This window comes from Theropithecus gelada, chromosome 6 (genome assembly GCF_003255815.1).
Source record: "Theropithecus gelada isolate Dixy chromosome 6, Tgel_1.0, whole genome shotgun sequence".
Taxonomy (NCBI): Eukaryota; Metazoa; Chordata; class Mammalia; order Primates; family Cercopithecidae; genus Theropithecus; species Theropithecus gelada.
The window spans coordinates 89963115-89985225 of record NC_037673.1 but is presented as its reverse complement, the minus strand read 5'-3'; the positions used below and the strand labels follow the sequence as shown (position 1 = coordinate 89985225).

At 36.6% G+C, this 22111-nt stretch overlaps 1 protein-coding gene across 1 annotated transcript in view; it reads left to right on the top strand.

Annotated features, from left to right (window-relative positions):
• KIAA0825 (KIAA0825 ortholog) overlaps window positions 1–22111 on the top strand; it is a 485484-nt gene that overhangs the window by 107675 nt on the left and 355698 nt on the right. The window contains exon 6 of the mRNA XM_025387614.1: window positions 20227–20388. Within this exon, the coding sequence (XP_025243399.1) occupies window positions 20227–20388 (162 nt within the window). The remainder of the gene's footprint in view (window positions 1–20226; window positions 20389–22111) is intronic.

The window sequence follows — 22111 nt, the reverse complement described above, 5'->3', positions numbered from 1 at the left end:
AATCACATGGGCATAATTCTAAATGTTAACTTAGATTTATAATAAATATAGGAGAATTCTAATCAGGCAGCCTGTGTTAATAAAGATTTGTAATTTCTCTGGGAAAGAACAGATATGTACTTTTTTTCAATAGCTAGAATTTACACACGCTAAGATAAAATCTAGCCTTCATGTTGAATCACTCACAAAAATAAGAATATTTAATAGCATTTTGGAATCACTCATGACACTTGGGACACAAATAAAGGAGCACAGGCTATTTCCCTAATTTATCATAAGCCTTTTGGAATCTTCTAGCCTCCAAGGGAATTCCAAGCATTTAAGTTTCACTTTGATAAAACTGGGCATCTGGGCCCACTAAGCAACTATCATGACTGCTTTGATCCTCTTGCTTGGTGTCAGTGAGAGCATATTCAGCTAATGATTAAAGAGAGGTGCTTCACAGCGTTCACTCCAGCTAATTGTCTGTTGTCCCTCTACCTATTTGAGATAATTTAGTATATGGTTAAGACAGCCTTTATTCATATACAAAATTCCCATTTATTGCTCAAATTTGCTTCTTTCTTGTTACTTACAATGAGAAAACAAGGAGAAATGTGATCCTGTCAATAAACGCCTTATTTAAGATATCTTAAGGGCTCTGATAATAACCTCTTTATGTGCTTTGTTGGAAGTAGAGCAATTTTAAGCTGATGGAATCGAGCCCCTTTCTCTCTTAGGTCCGTCTGCATTTTGGGTCCATATCTATGATCATTGTCCTTGATACACAGGCTGGAGTCATAGGCTTCTTCTGCTGCATGCTCTTTCAGTGCCTTGCTACTTTGAACTAAAGATGAAGTCTAGCTCTGAGCACTCTGAGCTTCCTGGAAGACGGCCAAGATTGGAGAATACAGAGTAGGCTCTTCTTCCTTAGGAAGATATTCATATTTGCTTCCCAAGTGGCAGGACTTTCCATCGGAACTCTTGGGAAAGATCAGAGAGGTTCTTGTATTGGTCTTCTCTAAGGCAACCAAGAAGGGAAGTAACAATGTTTAAGTCATGAGCATGAGTATGGAAGCAAGAATGATGTTGTCAGATGATGGAGAAGTAGTATTAGTGCTATGGGAAGAGCTAGAGCAGAGGTGAGACATTCCTGTCAACAACATTCTATTCAGGTGAGGACATGTGTCCTGATTTGTAGGGCAGTGGGGCCTCACCGGGGGCCTTCTCAGTCAAGGAAGACAACCAAGTTCTATGTTCATGGGGGAGGGAATGGGACCAGAGAAGTGGATTCACTTCCAAAATGTACACCAGGAGCAATTCTGGAGCCTGGTTTGTTTTTGTTTGCTTCAGAAATAATACACATTTGTGAAAATTAAAGCTTTATGAAAGCCTGGAATGTGTTTCCTCAGTATTAGCAAGGAGAAAGAAGTGATAAAATTGAGATTGTTTAGATTGTTCAAGGAACCATTATAGGGAATTCATTTATTTATCAGTTAGGAGATTATGTGAAAAGGGCCTAGATTTACATTGTGGAAACAGGAAAAAAGAGAAAAACTGAAAATTTGAAAACATATTAAAGTATTTTTACTTTTTATATAGTCTTTAGTGCACCATGTAAAGTTATGCTAATTTTATATATATATATATATATATTTTTTGTTTTTTGAGATGGAGTCTCACTGCCACCTCTGCTTCCTGCGTTCAAGTGATTCTTCTCCCTCAGTCTCTCGAGTAACTGGGATTACAGGTGCCCACCACTATGCCCGGATAATTTTTGTATTTTTAATAGAGATGGGGTTTCACCACGTTGGCCAGGCTGGTCTCAAACTCCTGACCTCAAGTGATCCACCCGCCTTGGCCTCCCAAAATGCTGGGATTGTAAGCGTGAGCCACCATGTCCAGCTAATTGTATATTTTATAAATTTTATGAATCTGAAGTTTATTATAGGGTACACTTGCAGACTTCATAATATTAGATATTGATGGTCTAAAATAAAGTGACAAGTGATCCATTCCTAAAACTACATTTTGTTAGGAATCTTTTTATTACGTCAAAGAAATTATCAAAGTGATACATTTTTATTATAAAAATTAAAAAAGCAAATATACATGAAGGGAAAAGTCAGCATTTTTTTAATTTTATTTTTTATTATTATTATACTTTAAGTTCTAGGGTACATGTGCATAACGTGCAGGTTTGTTACATATGTATACTTGTGCCATGTTGCTCTGCTGCACCCATCAACTCGTCAGCACCCATCAACTCATCATTTACATCAGGTATAACTCCCAATGCAATTTGATTCTGTTTCCCAGGGTTACCATTCTTATTCACACTTTGTTTAACATTTTAGAATTTTTCTTATGCACATATGAGAATTCATACTTGTAACTTTAAAAAATGAGATCAAACTAGACATATTGTCATACAATGTACATTTTTCACTTAATATTTTGTGACCACCTTCAATTTCAGTGCAGTTGGGTCTGACGTTCTTTTCAGCACCGCCATGATATTCTATAATATAGATGTTGCATAATTTATTTGTATATCACTAAGTTTAAATTGATCTTAATAGACTGTTGACTTGCTGGATTTAGAAAAATATTAATTTTTCTTCACAAAAGCATTATATGCCCATTGTTATATAAACATATTAAATTCATGTGTGTATGTATGTATATATGTGTATATGTACATATTTAAAGTGTATCATGTGAAAAGTATTAGGTCTTATTTACCTTACCTACCCTTAACCCTACCACCCTAAAGGAATCCCTGTTAATAGTCTGGTGTGTGCTCTTACACACTTAAGCATATACTGTACATGTACATTCTACAGATTCCTTTGCAATTTTTTTAACTTATATCACAGATCACTTTTGTATCAATACATATAGAATGATCTGCATTATTCTTTTTACAGGCTGCAAACTACAACATATGTATTATATGATTATATCATTATTCAGTCATTTAATTAAGCAACTCACATTTATAGACATTAGGATTTTTCCAGTTTCTTTTCTTTGTATACTTGTGTGAGTGTCTTTGAAAGTCTTATTCCTTGAAGTGATATTCCCGGACCAGAGAGTAAGCTAATTAAAATCTTGATACATATACTCAAATTGCCCTGCAAAACAAATATACCTTTAACTACCAATATTCAGAAGCATGAATATCTAGATACATTCATTGAGCATGAATATCTAGATAGATTCATCAAGTCATTAATTATGATTTTTAAAATGGGTTGAAATCCCTGTGCTCACCTGACTCCTCTTGCATCATCTTCTCATTGCTGCGAAAAGAAGCCTGGACAAAAGGCATGGGAGTGAGGGAAGGCCACGTAGTGCTCAATGTCCTGTAGCTATTAGGAGCTTTGGAGTCAGACAGACTTGTCTTTGCATTCCAGCTTTGCCACTAGGCAGTTATGTAACCTTGGAGAGGTTGTTTTTTCTTCTAGGAGTGCCTAGTCATTTAATCTTGAATGGAGATGATAGTAATAAAACCTTCCTCATACCATCTAAGCATTAATATGGCTATTATACATAGTATCTGGTGCAAACCAATTGCTTTGTTATTATCTTTATTTAAAACATATACATATATACAGACATACGGATACATTTATAGTATTGTACTGACGAGGTGACTTGCTGTCATATGTTAATGTGGTGTTCCCGAACATCAATATATAGCAAATGGCTGCATATTTTTTTATTTTTAAATCAATGCACAATGAACACTTTGTTTCATCTTTAATGTGCCTCATATAATATTCTCTGGAAGTGCTACATTATTTTTTTTCCATTTAAAATAATAGTAATGAAAGAGCCGGGCGCAGTGGCTCACGCCTGTAATCCCAACACTTTCGGAGGCTGAGGCTGATGGATCGCCTGAGGTCAGGATTTCGAGACCAGCCTGGCCAATATAGTGAAACCCTGTCTCTCCTCAGAATACAAAAAATTAGCTGGGTGTGGTGGCAGGTGCCTGTAATCCCAGCTACTAGGGAGGCTGAAGCAGGGGAATTGCTTGAATCCAGGAGGCAGAGGTTACAGTGAGCCGAGATCGCACCATTGCATTACAAGAGCGAAAGTCTGTCTCAAAAAATAATAGTAATGAAATAAGATGAAATTAAAATAATAAAGTATCCAGAGATCTCTTTTGTTTATCATGATGATTCCAGCAGTCACTTTGTGTGAATGATTGCCAGATCCAGCTCCAGGACTGATCTCGCCCTGGAGATTCATACTTCTAGAGCTAAATGCCTGCTTGTTTGGTCTCTTGGATATTCCACAGGCACTCCAAACACCACATGGATAAACCAAAACTCCTCACCATTCCCCGGATCCCCCTCCTCTTACCCAGTCTAAGTTAATGTTGCTAATAATCACTCAACCAGAAACTATGACTAATTCTCCCCTTCTGCTCTGCTCCCCATCGTCAAAAGAATCACCAAGATTTTTAATTTTGCCTGACCACCTAAATATTTCCAAGTCTATCTCCTCCTCTCCATTCTGCCATCAAGGCCTAATTTAGGGCTTTATCATCTCTCATTTGGACTTAATGTTAAAATAGTTTTGTTTTGTTTTTTTCATTGGTTTCTCTACCCTTATTCTTGCTTTCCTCTAAGACATCTGCCAAGTACACTTTATTCCCCTATTTAAAGCTCTTCAGTGGCTCCTCATCACTGTCATCATAAAGCTGCAGAGGCTAGGTTTTGGAAAGCAAGCCTTCCTTGACCTAGCACCTGCATTCTTCAGTCTCATCTCATGCCTCTCCCCACCTCATATTTTTTACTCTCCAGCAACACTGAGCTGACAGAAAGCTCTGCTCAGATGCGTGTGCCACCTCTTACTCTCTTCATCCCCTTCTTTGCCTAATTCCTGTTGATCCTTTATGACAGCTCATGTGTCATTTCTTCTAAGAAGCTTTCTCTGATCTAGAGCCCCTAATCCATGCTCCTACAGCATCTCCATATGTCTTTCTCAAAGCTTAGCATATTCTATTAACATATCTAATTAGGGATCTGTCTCCGCATATGGACTCTGAGCACCTCAAGGACAAGAATTACTTATTTTCTTCAGCACCTAATTCACTACCTAATATATGACAGGAGTTCAATGAATATCTCTTTAACTGAACCATTTTCTTAAAATAAATCACTATCTGGAAGTTTAATAATCTGTATTGGTACTAGCCAGCCAAACAACTTATTAACTGAGCCTCAACTATTTAAAAAATATTATACTAAGATTAATGGGGATTCCAGAAAGTGTAAGGCCCTTGATCCTCCTCTCCCCCAGATTGGGAAATGAAATATGAATATATGAAAAATGGATGAAGTTATGCAGACAAGCAGCTGCAGAGGTCCGAGAAGAAAGAGATTGCAGGAAGTAGGGGTTCCTTCTAACTTCTGCCCAGGGTGATCAAGATGAAATGGAACCATGTTGGTTGCAGGGTGGGCAGGAGCTAAAGAAGCAGAAAACAGGAATTGATGAACAACAGTGTTCACTTTCTGGTGCTTTCCTGCAATGCAGGGGGGAATGCTGGCTCAGAAATAGAATTTCAACATGAGGGATGTTCACAGAATGGAGAGTTTACTTAGAAGGCACCAAACAGAAAGAAAACCTGGGCCTCGTTTTTCAGGTTTTCTGGCTTCTTCCATCCCGTCACTCAATCCTGAGAGTTCCACATGATGTCTGATTCTGTAGTTCAGTCCCACTCTCCATCCCAGCTCCACCCTGGAGCAACTAATCATATTTCTTGTGAGGAAACTGCTTTACCATGAGCAATTTTTTCTGAAGTTTGAAATCAATTTAAAGCCTGATTTTATGTGGTGTCTTCAAGTGCCTTCAAATCTAGGAGGTTGAAAAAAAAAAAAGATGAACCCACAAAACAATATGGGGAGAAAAACCTTATAAGACCGTATTAAATTAATTACCCAGTGATTTATTATAAGACTTTAAATACAGTAGGAATTCAGGGAAGGGAGATTTTAGCATAAAGAAGAGCAAGCTAGAAAAACTTCATGAAGATTTGGACTCAAGTTTGGCTGTGAGTAGACCTTGCAGAGGCAGAAGTAAAAGGGGAGAGCTTCGCTTGCAGTTCAGACAGTACCAGCAGTAGAGATTACAGTGACTTATTGGAGACAGTGAAGACAACTATGACTGGCGCATAGGAGCTATTCTATAAATAATTAATGAAGGCATTAGCCAGGACTCTGAACTTAGAAGTGACATCTTTGTTCTTCCATTTCTCATCTCTGCTTCTTATGCAGAAAAGGGAAGGGTGTTATTTAAAAGAAGAATGTTGTAGATTACACAATAGAAGAAAGAGCTAAATAATTAAACAACAATTACACCTCTGGAAGAATGGGAACCAGAGGATTCTGGAGACCTGAGCAACAGGACCTTAACCTTTGACTGTATTTTAGTCATCAATTGTTTTGATTTCTCCCTATGTGGTGACTTCACTCTGACCAGTTTCTCCACTCAGTGGGTACATGGCTCCTGGCAGTTTCTTGCTCATATCCTAACAGCTTCCTGGTACCTCAGTTTGGAGAGTCTCAGGGAAGGCTTCTGATTGGCCCAGGGATAATCTTGTTATTAGAAGAGCGAAAGGAGTGCTGGGCATACAAAAACTATGTCAAATAAAAAGTGGACAACTGAATGAATGATATGATATGATATGATACCTAGCCTAAGAACAGATTACAAGAGTCTTGAAAACCAGTCTTTGATGTTTAAATTACACATGGTAGCTGTTAGTCTTTTGAGCAGAAAAATAACTTGATAACTTGATAGAAGTGTTTAAGAAATACAACTTGTCCAGTTATGTGTAAGATTACCTGAATGGGGAGAAGGATATAAACAAACCATCTAGAAGAATATTTCCCCCACCCCACTGCCTGTAAATCCTAGTGTGAATTTTAATGCGAGTTTATGCTGAGGTGAAGCCATAAACATTGAGAACAGGATGGCTAGGTGGGAATACAAAGCATTTAATAGGGAAGCAACAGAACAATTGCTCAGAGTGTGGTTTCCAAATCCACAGCAGCATCACCCCGGAATAAGCTAGAAATGTGAACACTCAGGTTCCTCCCCTAACTCACCGAATCATAAACAGTGGGAATGGGCCCGGCAATCTGTGTGTTAACAAGCTCATCAGGTGATTCTCATACATGCTGAAGTTTGATACCAACATAGCATACGTTCAACCGATTAGGTGGGTGTCCAAAAGTAATTGTGTTTTTTGCCATTAAAAGTTGAAAGTATGGATTATAGAGCCATTCAAGTCTTGGCTCTGTGACTTATTTTTTATATTTTATTCTTTTTTATTTTACTTTGGGGCTCTGTGACTTATGAGCTTTGTGACCCTAAGCAATTTATTTAACTTTTACGTATCTTAGAGGCAAATTGTAATATTAGTGCTTTCCACCTATTTATGCTAATTCTCTAATATAATTCTCCAATATAAATTACATAATGCTATAATAAGCATTATATAATTTTTTTCTGTCATTAACATTGGTAGAACTTGGTGTTTGAAGGGAATGTGCAAATGAAAGATGATTCTGGCTGAAGCATGCATTGGCTCTCATTGGTGACCAAAAATTGGCCATATTATTCCAAAATGAATCTCACAGATTGAAACTATTCATATAAATCACCTCCTGACCCACATACTTTGTTCTTCATTTGATACCATTGCTAGTTTTCTCAGAGTGGATTTACTTTGTCACTCACTAGTAAGTAACTTACTTTTTCTGACCTTCAGTTTCCTCATTACAGTTTTAATGAAGATTGGAAACAACATATATAAAGTTCTTACCATATAGTATGTGTTCAGTAAATGATAACTATCAATTAGTGCCGTGGCAAACCCTATTAATCTCAATAGGGAAGGCGCCATGTTCAAGAGGCCGAAGAAGAGACTCAGAGCCAGCAAATGAGACATGGGATTTTATCAGGGGCTCACACGTAGGGGAGAGAGTCCGGTGGCGGCGGGCTGGACAGGAAAACTGCAGCGGCTCGCAAACACCATGCTATTTATGTAGCATTTTCATTTAATACTCTCCCCGCTAATAACCTCCACCTGACAACTTTATTTAACCCAAAACTCAGGGCCTGAATCCCCTGTACAGACTGGCCCATGTTCCATGGAAAAGGCTGGGGACTCGGGTGTTTATCACAGCTAAAGAATAAATCTTTGGCTTGGCCACTCTGGATTCCCTAGCTCAGAACACACATTCAGGTTCATCTGCCACACAGGGGCATTCGAAGGGTATAGGTACATTATTGCTATCAGGTGCGTTTACCCTACCATTACTCTTATCTCCATTTCATCATCTCACCTCTCTTCTTTTTAACCAGTTTTTCCCTTTGTGTGTCAGTAATCTATGACTGTTTTCTCTTTTGCATTCTTTCTATTTGCTGAGGGCAGGGGTTGACAAACTTTTTCCTTAAAAGATAAATAATAAGTATTTTAGGCTTTGCAGCCCACAAGGTAGGTCCCTGTTTCAGCTACTTCACTTTGCCATTTTAGCGCCAAGTAGCCATAGATCAGCAGAGTGGTGTTTCAGGGATACTTTGTGGACACTGTAACTTGAATTTTATGTGATTTTCACATGTCATGAAACAGTCTCCTTTTGATTTTTGTCCATCCATTTACAAAGAGAAAAGCCATGTTGAGCTTACAAACTGCACCAAAATAGTCTATGGGCCAGATTTGCCCCATGAGCTGTCATGTGCCAACCTGTCTTGGAGGGGACTGCCTCTTCCCTAGCTTCTCACCACTTCCCTTTTTCTCCCTTCCCACCTACTCTTGTCTTCCCTTCCTCTTCATCACAACCCAGCCACCAATAACACGGGATCTAAAATGCAATCTAAGTGAATTTTTAAATATTTGTGTTTATTAAACAAAGCTTTATGTGTTTATTATAATATAAAAATCAAATAAGTCTAAGATCTGTCTATATACTCAAAGAAAAACTAAGTTGCTTCATTTCACATGTATTTTCTATTGATTTTTTTCAATTGAAGAGTTCCCATGAAACAAACCATAAGTGAGCCCAGTATTAACCAGTTATATCAAAATAGGATGACAGTCAACTCCAGATATTTTCTGCAATTAGTTTCTTACCAACACTGAGTTTTTCTTATGTATCGAGTGTAATGTTTTTCTTTTTGCCTGAACTAAAATAGTTAAAGAGAAGGAAATTTATTTTCACGAGCCTTGGATGGCCACAGGAGCTGATGGTGACTGGTGAGGTATGGCCCTCCTTAGTCACCCCACTCTGCTTTCAGATCTGACTCTGTATCTGTCTCCTGTTGCTGCAAGTGATGTATGTCATGTGGTGTCTTGTGCATGACAGACACAAAGTAAATCTTTATTGAATTAGCAAGTGAAACCCACTTAAAGATGCTTTTTGTAGATCATAGGCCTTTTGAGGAAAAAGATAATGTCTACCACCAAGGGACTGCAAAGTCATATTTGGAGTTTGAAGGCAATAGGACTTTACCTTTATGGCTGAATAACTATCGTTTAGGAGAGGAAGGCAACTAAAAAGGTAAGTTTAACTATAAAATTTACAAAGTGCCATCACACCTGAGACACATCTTCTCTCCCTCTCAGGCCTACCCTACTCTTTCAGAATACTAAGCTCATGAGTACAGCTTTTCAGGTGGGCACTAGGGATTGCTATTTTCACCATGGCTATCTCTTTTCACATTCATTTTAACATACATTCATGGGTATTATAATTTTCCTACCTGATAAAAAAGTGTGAAGAGAATCTTTTCTTTATTTTTCAGTATAGAAGAGGAAAAATGTGCCATCTCTTTTGAAAGGCTGTGATTCAATTGGAAAGTATATTACAAAGCCCACTCAGCAGGTGTCCTAACTGAAATCCATCTTTTTGATGATGGCATTTTTTTTATTTGAGTGCTAAATTTTTAAAATTAATTTTTAACATGTTATATTAAGTGCTGATACATATCTTCTCTGTCACGGCATATCTTTTAAAAAATGAAATATCAATTCTCAGGTTCAACCTTGGGCTACAGTAAAAATGAATTGTTAACTGAGTTTTAAGTTTTTTCTACAGGTTAATTTTTAGTCATGATATGAGAAAGTAACACATATGATAAGAGATATAATTAACTGAACTGTTGCAAAATGTGAGACCAAGAAAGGGATACTAGGAAGATATTTTCATTAATAATGTACCATTAGCATATAGTACTTAAAATTTAAAACCCATTTTATTACACTAGAGATGTCTTTTTATTAGGATGTTCCCTCAAAGGGTCAGCATATCTAAGTATTTACAACTGGGAGTTAAACCAGCATAAAACAAAAGTCAGCTGAAAAATATTCAGAAATTTGCCCTGAATACAGTTCTCAGTTTTGGCTGAATTCAAATGTAAGCCATTCTTTGATTAGCATCTTCAACTAACAGTGACCTAAACTGGCCACATCAGGAGTTAGATATTCTGTCTCATGTTCTCAGTCAAAAAAATAAATAAATAAATAACAAGGATTGAATATAGGAGAGGGACAAGAGTATTATACCCTTGGGAAATGAGCAACAAGTCAGATTTCTTGCTAATGTAATACTGACAGGTTTTGCCAGAGAAGAGGGAATGGAGTGTGAGAGAATTTTGTTATCACTGAGCAGTAAGTTTAGGTAACATCCAGTGGAGCCAGCATTGGCCTGGGAATCATAAAAGGGTAAGAATAGAAGCAGTGTCTTTTCAGTTTTTCTCATTGACCCAGAGGAATAGCTTCAGGGTGACTCTATCTTCACCCTTTTTAGCCACTTAGGTTTCTCTTGGTATGTGAAATAAAGGGATATTTACTGTCTGGACCCCTCCAAAGGAAACAGAAAACCTCCCTGTCACGTGAGGACTTTCAGTGGGTTGGGAGGATTTATTTCAAACCCAGTGGTTCTGTCTATACATCTACCTCTCTTTAGATCATGATTACTAATCCTATCAATGGGTGCAAATTTTAGTGCAACAACTAGAACAATCAGAGAAAGAAGGTATAAAAAATGCAGATATTGTATGCACTAGCGATTCAGTCTCCTCTAATACATATTTTGGTTGTCATGTACCTCTATGGAAGCAGTTGCCACTTTGCACTAATCAGTGTATTTGCCTAAATTCCTGAATGGGTGACACCATTAGTTATTTTTCAGTATATCTCATCACCTTACCCAAGGCCTATATTGTAATAGACTAAGAGAATTATCTGTGTAAATGTGTTAAGATATTTAATTTTATGAAATGGGAAGAGTGATGAATTTCTGAGGTAGAAGCTGGAAAGGACTTATTCTTTTTTTTTTTTTTTTTTTTTTTTGAGAGGGAGTCTCGCACTGTCGCCCAGGCTGGAGTGCAGTGGCCGGATCTCAGCTCACTGCAAGCTCCGCCTCCCAGGTTTACGCCATTCTCCTGCCTCAGCCTCCCTATAGCTGGGACTACAGGCGCCCGCCACCTCGCCCGGCTATTTTTTTTGTATTTTTAAGTAGAGACGGGGTTTCACTGTGTTAGCCAGGATGGTCTCGATCTCCTGACCTCGTGATCCGCCCGTCTCGGCCTCCCAAAGTGCTGGGATTACAGGCTTGAGCCACCGCGCCCGGCCAAGGACTTATTCTTGCAAAGGGAAGTAGAAACTTCTAGAAACTACAGGTCTCTTGAATGAGAGGGAGATTTATAGGGTCTATTTCTGATAAAGTCAGACCAGATCAAGGCAGAGGGCCTTAGCCAGATGATCAGTAGAACTCTAAGGCCTGAGAACCTCTTGGAATTATATGCAAAACATCCTTCTATGCACATAGATGCATAGCTTACATTAAATTTTAAAAGAGATGATAATCACATGCACACACACAAACAAAACCAGTGTTTTTGAAGAACTGACACAGTAAGGATGCAATGGGAGGTCTTGGAGTGGGGCTGCTATTCAACTTTATGAATGTTAACCTTAGAGATGGTGTCAATTAAATAACAGTTAATATTTAAAGTAGTTTATAGTGAAATAGGTCTCTGATATGGTGTTTATCATTATTTATCTCCAAAATATTTCCTGTTAAAATTGTCATGTAGTAATTAACGTGAAACCTCATTTAGTATTTTACTAAAAGAAGCATGTTTACAGTGGAGGGGGAGAAAGCCAATTAAGTTAAAAGCAGTTGATTTTGTCTGTAACACTCACTAATGATACCCCAAATGTACCATTTTGAAACCACTCATTCATATAGGCACTCTGATGGATAATGGGAATGCAATCATGGGGAAAAAAGATCTCTGCCAATAAGGAGTTTAAAGTTTAAGAGATAACTTTCAAACTAACCATTATAATGTGACATGGTAAGTGCTAAAATGACGGGTTGTGCAAGGTAAAATAGGAAGGAGCATGGAGAATAAGATCCTGACCTGGCGTGGGGTCTGAGGGCAGGCTTCTCAGAGGAGATGAGACTAAAATCTAGCATTTGTTTAGCAAGTACTACCTCCCAAGAACAGTTCTAATGTGTTAACTTAGTTAAACCTCATATACCATTGAGACATAAAGAGACTAAGTAATTTGTCCAAAGTCGTATTGCTGGTAGGGACAGTGCCCAGATTTGAAGCCAAGCCATCTGGCTGCAGCTTCTGTGTGTTAGCCCCTCCGCTATGCCACCTCTGTGCTTCAGGTAACGATGGTATAAATAAACGTATGATAAAATTGGTGGTGGGGTGGGGACACCAGAAATGGGGAAAGACAGAGAGAGGAAGAGGAGTCCAACTTTTAGCTTCTAAGGTTAAATGTTTTCTAAATTCAGATTCAGATTCACTCACATTCATGAGGCTCAGTTTCCTTAATAGTTCTTTCTCCATTCTCTCACCATTTAGAAGAGGGTCCTGACACTTACCTCTGGGTTATCTGAATTTCCACATATTCAGCTTGTGTTGGGTTACATTTTCACTTAACCTCATAGATATTCATTTCATTCTTTTAATAATTTATTTACTCATTTATTCACTCAATTTATTTCAAAGTTTTACCTTGTCTATATTGGGTGGTACATATGGAACCCTCCTCAAAAGAGATGAGAAGAAATTCAGTTCTGCAAACTAAGGTGTCAATATTTCTTGTTGTAGTTTTACCCCAGATTCTTTTCTAGTCATACACATTTGCAAAATAAGTAACAGTTATAACAATAATGCTTCAAGAAAAGGGGGAAAACAGTTTCAATTTCATCTTAGTGTACATAATAAAAACAATGCCTGCAGGTCCTCCACGATTTTCTAGCTACCAGTTAGGCTGACATGACAAAGAAGGCTCTTTACAAACTCAGGATCATGGTGTTTGCGTTCTGTTCTTCCCCCTGCTGTGGCTCTATGGAACCTCCATGGAACCAAGCATTTGAGGCGGCCCAGTGATTCTTCAGGCCACTACTATCCATTCAGTGGGCTCCGGAGTCCCACCTGCTCTCAGGAAGTGACTTAGGTCTTGGGACAAGTACTGCTTATTTGTTCCTACGTGGTCCCTGCTGACTTCATATTATAATATTGTTTAAAAGTTTTCTTTACTGGAGCAAATATCTTCCATTTGGATTATGTCATAAATTTCATCTGGAATAATAAGACTTTCACTAGCATTTGTGTCTCACTTCTTTTTATGTCACTTGTCTGGTGGCACTGAGAATACCTCTTCACTGAAAATGGATCCATTTACAGTCAATAATAGGGAGGCTCATGTTCGTTTTTCTTGGGAAAACTGAAATGCGCACCTTTTATCCTATAATACTAATCCTCCAGCTCCAGATTATCTGATTGTGTAGCTTCTCATTTTCTCTTGTATCTTACCACTATTATTAATAAGAATTCTGTTGCTAATAGCTTTGGAAAATAATATGTGTGCTTTCGGCCACTACCAGTATTTTTATGGTTTGCCTGATTTAGCTGGACTTTGATTTTTCTTTCAAATGCTGCTTTGTTGCAGATCAAATGTGAGGAGCCCTCATGTCCCTCTAGACTTATTTTCAATGTCCTAAATTTTGCTAGAAGAGAATGGGGTCAATACTTGAACTAGGTATAACTAACATTTAACACCTTTAAGTGTATAATCTGTAGTCTATATTCTTTACGTGTGATATACCTATATATATGTGTATGTGTATATATCTAGACACATAATACCCATATATTTACAAATATATATAGACAGAGAAGAAGACTTTTTTAAAAATGTAGGATAATAGTTTTGTAAATATCTGTGCACATTTTTATGGTGAAATTTCTTTTTCCTAAAGTATATTTTATTTTTTAACACACAAAAGTCATATTTTAGAAAAAATTTTATCAATATACTTTATCAAGTTCCCAGCCCATCATTGTTTTTATAGCCTTTTGCACAGGCTTTCTATTTTGGAAGTAATCTTCAAATTTATTTTGTCAAACAGAATACTATAAGGAATGTTTATAGAATACTGTATTTATTTATTTAATTATGAACTTAAAAACATCTATAATTATTTATTGTTTTAACGAATACATTTTAGGTTTTGGTATAAAATCTTACTTTGTTCTGGCCTGAACCTAACTATTTCTAGGATCCATGGGATTTCATTCATTTGATTTTTTAATCAGTGTTTTGAGTACCTGGTTTGTATGAGATTATGCTGGGTTCTGAGATACTATGGCAAATAAGCTGGATATAGTCTTTGGCCTCATGGAAATCATTTTACGTTTGTGATGACTGTGTCTAAGGAACTTCAAATATTCTTTAGGTTTTTTTTCCTAACAGCAGGTCTTCTTTTGCCCAGGGCAAATACGTAGGATATATTCTAGGAAATTTCCTACAGATGTTCCATACTTCTTCCAAAAATAAAAAAGTCATAAATTTCTTGACATGGAAAAAGTGGATAAAAACAATGCCTGCAGGTCCTCCATGATTTTCTAGCTACTAGTCAGGCTTACTTTTTTTATTTATTTATTTTTATTTTTTCTTCGAGACAGAGTCTCTCTCTGTCACTCAGGCTGGAGTGCAATGGCATGATCTCAGCTCACTGCAACCTCTGCCTCCTGGGTTCAAGTGATTCCCATGCCTCAGTCTCCCAAGTAGCTGAGACTACAGGTGCACGCCACCACGCCTGGCTAATTTTTGTATCATTAGTAGAGACGGGGTTTCATCATGTTGGCCAGGCTGGTCTCAAACTCCTGACCTCAGGTGATCCACCCACCTCGGCCTTCGAAAGTGCTGGGATTACAGGCATGAACCACCATGCCTAGTCAAAAAGGTGGAGTGTTTTTTTTTTTTTGTCACTGGTGTTTTATGCAATAGCAACTTTTTGGTTGACTTCTGAGACCCAAATCTAGTTTTTTTTTTTTTTGGTGCTTAGAGAGTGATTTTTAACCACAAGGATTTTTTTTTGTTTTGGTTTGTTTTGTTTTTTGAGACAGAGTCTCGCTCTGTTGCCCAGGCTGGATGGAGTGCAGGAGTGTGATCTTGACTCACTGCCAGCTCCGCCTCCTGGGTTCACACCATTCTCCTGCCTCAACCTCCCAAGTAGCTGGGACTACAGGCGTCCGCCACCTCGCCCAGCTAATTTTTTGTATTTTTAGTAGAGACAGGGTTTCACCGTGTTAACCAGGATGGTCTCGATCTCCTGACCTCATGATCCACCCGCCTTAGCCTCCCAACCACAAGGGTTTTTATCTAAAGCTCATGAACCCCTCAGACAGGAGTCTCAAACTCTAGTGTGCAAAAAGCTCACTTGGGACACTTGCTCAAAAGTAATATTTCTGGGCTTCGTCCCATAGAAATACTGATTCATTAATTCTGGAGAAGATCCAGAAATTTGCATTTTTAATGCTACAGACGATCCTAAACTGTACTGCCCTGTGAGAGCCAAAGATGGACTTCAGGTGGTTCTGTTTAGCCTTCACACTGTGACTACATGAATTGTATTCAATGAGAAGGTCTAGGAATCTTTAGATGACTTTCCTTAGTTTCTTAAAGGGGTCTGCAAAAATACCATGATAATGCTAGAAGCAGTGGTTTACAAGTGGAAGAGGGTACTGGTAAAATCATCCACACAACCAGCAACAAGAACCCACAGCAAAAGGTCTAACAATGAAAGAAAAATCTATAAAGCAGATACAAATACTCAAGTTGTAGAGGAATCCAGAGCAGTGTCCCCCACGCAGCTGTTTTTGAGAATATCTCAGAAGTGAGCAGATATGTGTTGATAAACTGGTGTTCATTGGTCAAAAAGGTTTGAGAAACACTAAGTTTAGAAAGTTATTACTTTATTATGGAAGTAAATAGAGACTTTAATATGCTATTTAGCTTTGTGAATTACTTTAAGAAGAATTTAGTATGTAGTATTTCCCAAGTTTTTTTTGGTCATAGAACCCTTTTCATATAATCTAAAATGAGAGCAACTTCAGAAATACCCTTTAACAGAGGGACAAACAATAGTCCCTGAGTGTAGCATAGAAATAAATAACTCATTATAACTGTATCATGAAGAAAAATTTATATTGTTTTAAATACAGTAAATAACAAAGCAGAATATTTTATACTGCATTTTAGAAAAATTCTTATTAAAATTATCTATAAAGAAAAAACCCTCAACTATCTATTTATTATTTATGTGGACTTACTCATCTAGTTGATGGTAAATTAAGTAAAGACTTTCTCTAAAATGAAAATTTAATTTTATCTTTATAATATTTTGGGGATTTAGGAGAAATGCGTATTTCCTAAGAATCATAGAGCTCATCTTACAGCCAAACAATAGTTATTACGTCAGATATTTTACAGCAATGGTTGGCAGCATGCCAGACAGAGTTGCCTGTGTGTAAACATGTATGTCCAAAACTTTGAAGCACGACAGTTCCATAGTGATTTAAATAAATAAATAAAGGTCAGGTTGACTTAGTGGGAGAAGGAGAACTCCTAGATTGATTGTATCCAAATAAAAGTTTTCAGAAGGGCGCGGTGGCTCACGCCTGTAATTCCAGCACTTTGGGAGGCTGAGGAGGGCCAGCCGGGGCAACATGGTGAAATCCCGTCTCTACTATAAACACAAAAATTAGCCGGGCATGGTGGCGGGCGCCTGTAATTCCAGCTACTCAGGAGGCTGAGGCAGGAGAATCGTTTGAACCCGGGAGGTAGAAGTTTCAGTGAGCCGAGATGGAGGCACTTTTTTTTCTTTTCTTTTTTTTTTTTTGGAGACAGGGTCCCACACTGGGTTGGAGTGCAGTGGCGCAATCTCGGCTGACTGCAGCTCCGCTTCCCGGGCCTAGGTGATCCTCCCACCTCAGCATCCTGAGTAGCTGGAACCATACAGGCTTGCGCCACTACGCCCAGCTAATTTTTGTTTGTTTGTTTGTTTTGGTATTTTTTTGTAGAGATGAGGTTTGCCGTGTTGCCCAGGCTGGCAGATAACGTTTTCTGGAGAGGTGACTTAGAGAGGAGGAACAAACAAACAATATTGAAAAGTGCGGAAAGAAGATTAATTTAGCAAAGGAGAAGGTCAAAGGAATTTCTGCTGGGAGAAACTCTTTCCTGATTTTGTTAACAACGAAGAGTTTAAGGGACAGAGAAACATGTGCTTAGGTAGATAGAAATCATGAGTTAAGGTGTGATGATTAGGACACTAGTCCTATGAGATACTGTGAGGTAAAATAAGTCAAATAAGTTTGGGAAATGCTACTTCGTCCTTTGTGTTTAATTTTGCTTTAATTGGCCTTTCACAAAATGAATTTATCACAGAATTATTTTCCCCATAAATTAAGAACCCGTACAATACCCCTTGGGAGAACACTGAGCTGATAGTAATAGGAAATAAGGGCTACTAATTAATGGATCGCTACCATAATCATTGGTTCTTTGGGACAAAAAAAGATTAGATTTAGGTCATCTATTTTATTCTGTCCTCTTACATTATTTAGTTATAAAGATTCACTGAATTGAAAGAAGATTACCTTTCACTATTGTTATATTCCTGGAATACAAGATTCTTCTAAATCCAGGTCATGAAAGTAAGACCTCTTCATGTAGAATCCTCAGACCTTGCATAATTGTCAGCAAGTAGCAAGCACTCATATAATTTTGACTCTTAAAGATTCTTCTTCGGGTGCTTCTTTGCTTACTTTATAAACATTCACAAGACTTCCAATTTGGAATTGAGCCAGATAAAGGCTTCTTAAATATGCTTAATTTCTAGTGAAGCTATTGAGTGCCCTTTCCTAATAAAGAATTAGGAAGGATTCTTAAAGCCTTTGAAAATTTAGTTTATAAACATTTTAGGTCCAAAAGGAAATTTAAGGTTTAGAAGGTTAAACTATCCACTCATCTACATGAGAAAAGCTTAAGATAAGTCAAATAGACCAAATGGTACCAACTAAATAAAACATAATATATTCTCTTTTCATTTGGGGGCATAATATTTCTGGCAAAGCCTTAGTTTTATATTCTGCCTGTACATACTTGTATTCTCTAGTATGCCTATAGAAGAACAGTAGATGCGAGTTAGATTTTCATGTATATTGGGCTAATGTCAACTTAGAGATGAAACAGAGTTTTTGTATTTACTTGCAGATTTTTTAAAACCTTATTACTGTTTCAGAACAGTACTAAATTTTACAGTCTAAGTTGGTAGACAGCTCTTTCTCATATTACCGGCAAAGAGACCGTGACATTTTTGGTCCTCAGTGAAAGACTGTTATAGGACTACAAGTTTGATGCTAACATTTTAAAGTTTCACTGAAGTGAAGTGGATTAGCCATAAAATTGTTAGAGTTCTGGAATCTTCCTTCTACATCTATGTGATGAAGGTAATCTTTTTTTCCCATGGAATTGCCAGACCTATACAGTTTTTGAATAGCACTTGTATTTTGTCTCCGAAGGCATTTTGTGCTAGGTTTGTAGGTTTACAAATTTTCCAATTTATAATTAAGCTTCAAGCTACTTCTTAAATATGTTGTAAGAAAAGGCATTAATAAAGAAAGGATTCTTTTAAATCCTTTAAAACTTGGTCAAAAAGACCATTTAGTGATGTAATCTAAAATGAAAGCAACAAATTGGAGTTAAGAACATGAAATAAGTGAATTATTCTCCATACTCTTAAAGAGTATAAAGGGATTTTACTATCATGTTAAAATGATAGTACGACTTTACTAGTAGCATAATTATAAGAGGGCAAAAAAAAAAAATCCTTTAAGTTGTATTATTCTTATGCAAATAATAGATATCACAATTATTTAGACAGAAGTTATTTTTAAACATGACTTTGTGAATTATGTAGTCTATATTCAATAGCTACCTTAATCTGCTTTTTTTTAATGATAGGAGCAACTCTTATAAGGTCTTAAAGAGCGTATCTTTAATACAGTGTTTTGTAATATGTTTATTTTAATTTCAGACTTACAAAAAGGTTGCCAGGATAATACAAAGAATTCCTTTACATTCAAATTTCCCAAATGTTAATATCTGACCACATTTTGACTTTTGCTTTCTCTCTCTCTCCTTCTTTGAAAAATTTTATTTTTTCTTGAACTGAAAATAGTCTGCAGACACTCTTACGTATTTCAGTGTGTATTTCCTAAAAACAAAGACATTCTCTTGTAAAACCACAATACAGCTATATAAATTGGGAAGTTTAAGTCATATAGTAATAGCATTGGATAGTAGACTTCAGTCAGATTTCACCAAATTATCCCACGAATGTCTTTTATATCCAAAAATGCTGATTATGTATTAATTTCAGTTTGACTTAATGTCTATTTAGACTCCTTTAGACTAAGTCATTTCCTGGCTTTTGTACTTCCTCACATGGCACTTTTGGAAAGTGCAGACCAGTTATTTTGTAGACTGTCCCTCAATTTGGGTTTGTGTAATATTTCCTTGTCATTAGGTTTAAGTTATATGCCAGACTAAAAAAAAAAAAAAAAAGCAGAATTGCATAAGATGTGATTTTACAAGAAATCAAATTTCTATTTATAACTCTGAGAATCAATCTATTTAATTGCTATATTTGCCTCAAACAGAATCTTCATCTCCAGCTTCCCAGAAGAAAAGATACTCCTAGGAGATTTTATATGTATTTCTTAATGAACTAACTTGGTTTAATTATGGAGGAACTTGTTAGTTTTTAGATGGTTTATGGAATCACACAGATCGTTCTAATATTTACTAAGAGGATAAATAAAAGGTATGACAGTCTTGATCTTTTCTTTTTACAGTTACTCCTGAATGCCCACAGAAAGGAAGAAACTTCTCTCTCCCTTTAGACAAAGTCGAATTCTTATCGCAGCTCATAAAATCCTTTATGAAACTGGAAAAAGGTGTTCAAGAATTGTTTGAAGAAATACTTTTATCACTCAAGATAACCAGAAATACTTCAGGTAATATCCTCTTTTGTTTAAATTTGTAAATCTATAATTTCTCTGTTTTTGCTTCCTGCTGCTTTGAATGAAAACGATTACTTGAAAAAAAAAAAAACACGTGAAAGAATTCTTAATAAGCATTCAGTATAATGCACATCTATGCATTATATATAAAAATGCACACATTTTTATCCTTCGTGCTTGGCAAGTTTCTTAATTCTAACTGACAAAGCATCATACGTCACTTCTGGATGATTTTTAGCTAAAATTAGATCAATTTTTCTTTTCAAAGAAACACAACTAGCATTTGGAAAGAATAAGCAGACTGGGTGGTCTAGTATCTTTTCTTTTGCTCCTAGGACCCAGATGATCTTGAGCAGAACAGTTAGTCTCCTTAGACATGAATTTTCTCATCTTCAAAATAATGATATAGGGCTACATTAATTTTCTCTTTGTTTTCTTTCAGGATTAGATGCTTCAGATTTCAATATGTTATAATGTTATGTAGGGTTGTGAGAATTAAATGACAGTGAAAATAAAATACCTAAGGGAATGTCTAGTACATCATAAATGCTCAATAAATGTGAGTTGTTAAAATAGTAATTATGATTATGGAATATGTTGTTTTTAGTCTTAACAAAAATCCCTTTGAAAGAAGCCATGCCATATGTACGGAATAATATTAACATTAAAGGTAAAATTCAAAGGCATAATGGATGAAGTGTCTTCTCTGTTATCATATCTATATTTATAAAAATTTTCATTTTCCTCAGGATGAAATATACAAAGTTCTCCTTTACATGATGCCATATGCCATTCTAGGGAGTGTAAATATATATATTTGCTGCATCTGCAAAAAAAAGTGAAGGAAGCAAGTGATTAACAATTAGTCTGAAAAATTTAATACCCAAAACCAATCTCTTGGTAAAATTATTGTCACTCAACATGTTTACTCTTGTATTCCTTTACTTACTTTGCCCATGTAAATAATGTCAGAAAAGTTATAGGGTTGGAAATTTTGTTTTACATTAAGCATAGTTTACTGGCCTTCTTTGTTTCGGGTGAAATTTAGGTAACACTGTTGTATTATAAAATAAATAACATAGATTACTTTTTCAAAGTTGGAGATAATTTGAAGAAAAAATAAAAATGGACTATAGATTTCTGAAGCCAACCCCCCCCCAAAAAAAAAACCAAGGGGAAAATAATAAAAATACAAGTCAGAAAATATGAGTATTAATTAAAATAGAGAATGAAGAAGTAGATTTCATTAGGAGAGAATGTGACCCTTAAAACATCTTTTAGATAGAGTTTGACTGTGAGGTCAAACAGAGATCTGAATAGAGAAATATGATATCCTCATTATTGACTGACATATTGGTTCCTGGAACAGTTGACATTGGAGTTGGTGCTCATCCACTATGCCTGGCTAAGATTTATCATCTGTCATCTATATCTCTAACAGATCTTTTCTGAGGTATGGATCAAGAAACAGAATGAACTTCAAAACATCTAGGCTTCTCCCCATTTTGAATCATCTTGTATTAGTCCTAGGCTAGACCCTTGGGAATTAAGTCAGTTTTGTGAACTTTATTCTTCTTAAAGTCAGCATAAATTCAAAATTCGAATTGTGTTAGGAGGTATTATAAAGATATAACACTGAAATGGCCAAGAATTGAAGCACAGATTTAGCATGCTGATTTTAGAGAAAAGAAGAACAATTTTGAAAACGGTGATTCAA